The sequence below is a fragment of the Bombyx mandarina genome, chromosome 03 (genome assembly GCF_030267445.1).
Source record: "Bombyx mandarina strain Sakado chromosome 03, ASM3026744v2".
Lineage (NCBI taxonomy): Eukaryota > Metazoa > Arthropoda > Insecta > Lepidoptera > Bombycidae > Bombyx > Bombyx mandarina.
In genome coordinates, this window is record NC_143210.1 from 10,387 (window position 1) to 12,500 (window position 2,114).

Genomic DNA, 2,114 nt, shown 5'->3' on the forward strand with positions numbered 1-2,114 from the left:
AGGTTAGGTTAGGTTAGGTTAGGTTAGGTTAGGTTAGGTTAGGTTAGGTTAGGTTAGGTTAGGTTAGGTTAGGTTAGGTTAGGTTAGGTTAGGTTAGGTTAGGTTAGGTTAGGTTAGTTAGGTTAGGTTAGGTTAGGTTAGGTTAGGTTAGGTTAGGTTAGGTTAGGTTAGGTTAGTTTTTTTTTTTTTTTTTTTTTTTTTTTTTTTTTTTTTTTTTTTTTTTTTTTTTTTTTTTTTTTTTTTTTTTTTAAACTCTGCTTTTCCCCGATCATGAGAACACCGGGTCCTTATATATCTATATACTCATTCATTCAAGTTCTCACATGTATTCCTCTCGCACTTTCGAGCCGCATACTTGGTCTTTCTTGTATTCATCGTCAATCATTCTTTGCCGGGTGGGACTCCCGCTACTCTATACTTATATATATATCATTTTTCTTTTATTTGGGAAAATAAAGTTCTTTACAGTTTTATTTTTAGCCTCTGTTTTGTGTACAATTATTTTTATACTTTACATATTCTTATGCTAACCTTACAGATTTTACTTACTTATTTTTGTTTTTACATCTATAAAACTAACATCTATATATATTTTTACTTATTTGCTTATTTATAACATTCTTCCATTTGTTATATTTATCTTAGTTCTATTCTTATATTTTTACATCTATAAATCTAACATCTGTATATATTTTTACTTATTTTCTTATTTCTAACATTCTTCCGTTTGATATATCTCTATTAGTTCTATTCTTATATTTTTACATCTATAAATCTTACATTTTTATATATTTTTACTTATTTTCTTATTTCTAACATTCTTCCGTTTGATATATCTATCTTATTTCTATTCTTATACCTATTATTTGCACAACAGTAAGTACTTTTATTTATTTAGTTATATTTATTTAATTATAATGTTTGCTGTTAACAATTTTTCGCTTTGCAGGATTGGTGAGTTTCTGTCATGTTATGTTTGGTTTTGTACTTTCCTTCTGTATTCTTAAAAACGCTTCGTCTAGACAATAACATATATATATTAATTTTATACATATTTATTGACTTTTTCTGTAACGATTTTTATTTCATACTTCGTTTTACCTTTTTTTCGAGTTACTGTTTGTGGTTCATGTAAGTGTTCTTGTGCTGATATAATCGTGTATATTCAATATACATTCTGTATATCATTTGTGTTCGTGTTGTTGTGTATTTCATGTTTGTGTGTGTTGTGTTTTTGTTTCTGTGTGATTTGTGTCTGTGTGTACGTGCTGTGTAATGTCCTGCATGGTTATGCATATGTTGTGTTAGCGCGAGCCAAGTAATCCCACTTTTTTCGTACCGGGCATTCGGCGCTAAAAGCGTTATGGTCGGCCTTCCGCAACCCAGAGTGTGAGCAGTTGCAACACTGCGGTTCGGTCCCTGCGATGAAGTCTGCGCATTTCTCGCGCAGATGCGGTCCTCCACAGTGACTGCATCTGTCCACACTCTCGGTGCAAAATTTTCGACCATGTCCAAATGCGAGGCACCTCGTGCATTGGATGAGCGGAGACTGGTCCTCGACTCTGACCCTCTGAAGGTCCAGATAGAGGGCTCCAGCTTCCGTCATCCTCTGCCATACTTTCGGCTTCACCTGGAGAACGATGTGCGCTGTCTTTGGATTCCTGGTACGTTTTTTAAATTTGATAACCATCTCCATGTTCTCTTCAGGTATACCCACAAATATGTCCTTATTCTGTGTGTGGAGTGCCTTAATTATATCGTCATCCTCACTATCCACAAACACATCCTTCAGGACGACTAGAGGGCTCTTGTTCTTCATGGGCGCTACTACCAGTCCATCCCCGCGACTCTCAATTATTTCTTGGACTTTCTTTCGTTCCTCTTCAGTGTCGCAGCCCAGTATAATCGTTTGGTTCTTGGCCTTTCGAACCCTATTAATTTTAAGGCCGGTGCCTCTGGCATCGACCGCCCTTTTCACCCTGGCGAGCACCTCGTCAGCAGTCTCCTGACTACCTTCAAGGGTGACTGCCATTGAATGAAGTGCAGGACGGTGGACGGGCTTGGCTGCTGCGACGCTGGCGTAAGATCTGGGGACTGGGGCTAGATTTGATTCG

At 36.8% G+C, this 2,114-nt stretch overlaps 1 protein-coding gene across 1 annotated transcript in view; it reads right to left on the reverse strand.

The window, feature by feature from the left end:
* Positions 1-253: 253 nt before the first annotated feature.
* The window catches only part of LOC149503210 (uncharacterized), a 2,067-nt gene continuing 206 nt past the window's right edge, over positions 254-2,114 (reverse strand). Inside the window, exon 1 of the mRNA XM_089738839.1 lies at positions 254-2,114. This exon is cut by the window's right edge and continues 206 nt beyond it. Coding sequence (XP_089594965.1) covers positions 1,289-2,114 — 826 coding nt within the window. The 3' untranslated portion in view covers positions 254-1,288.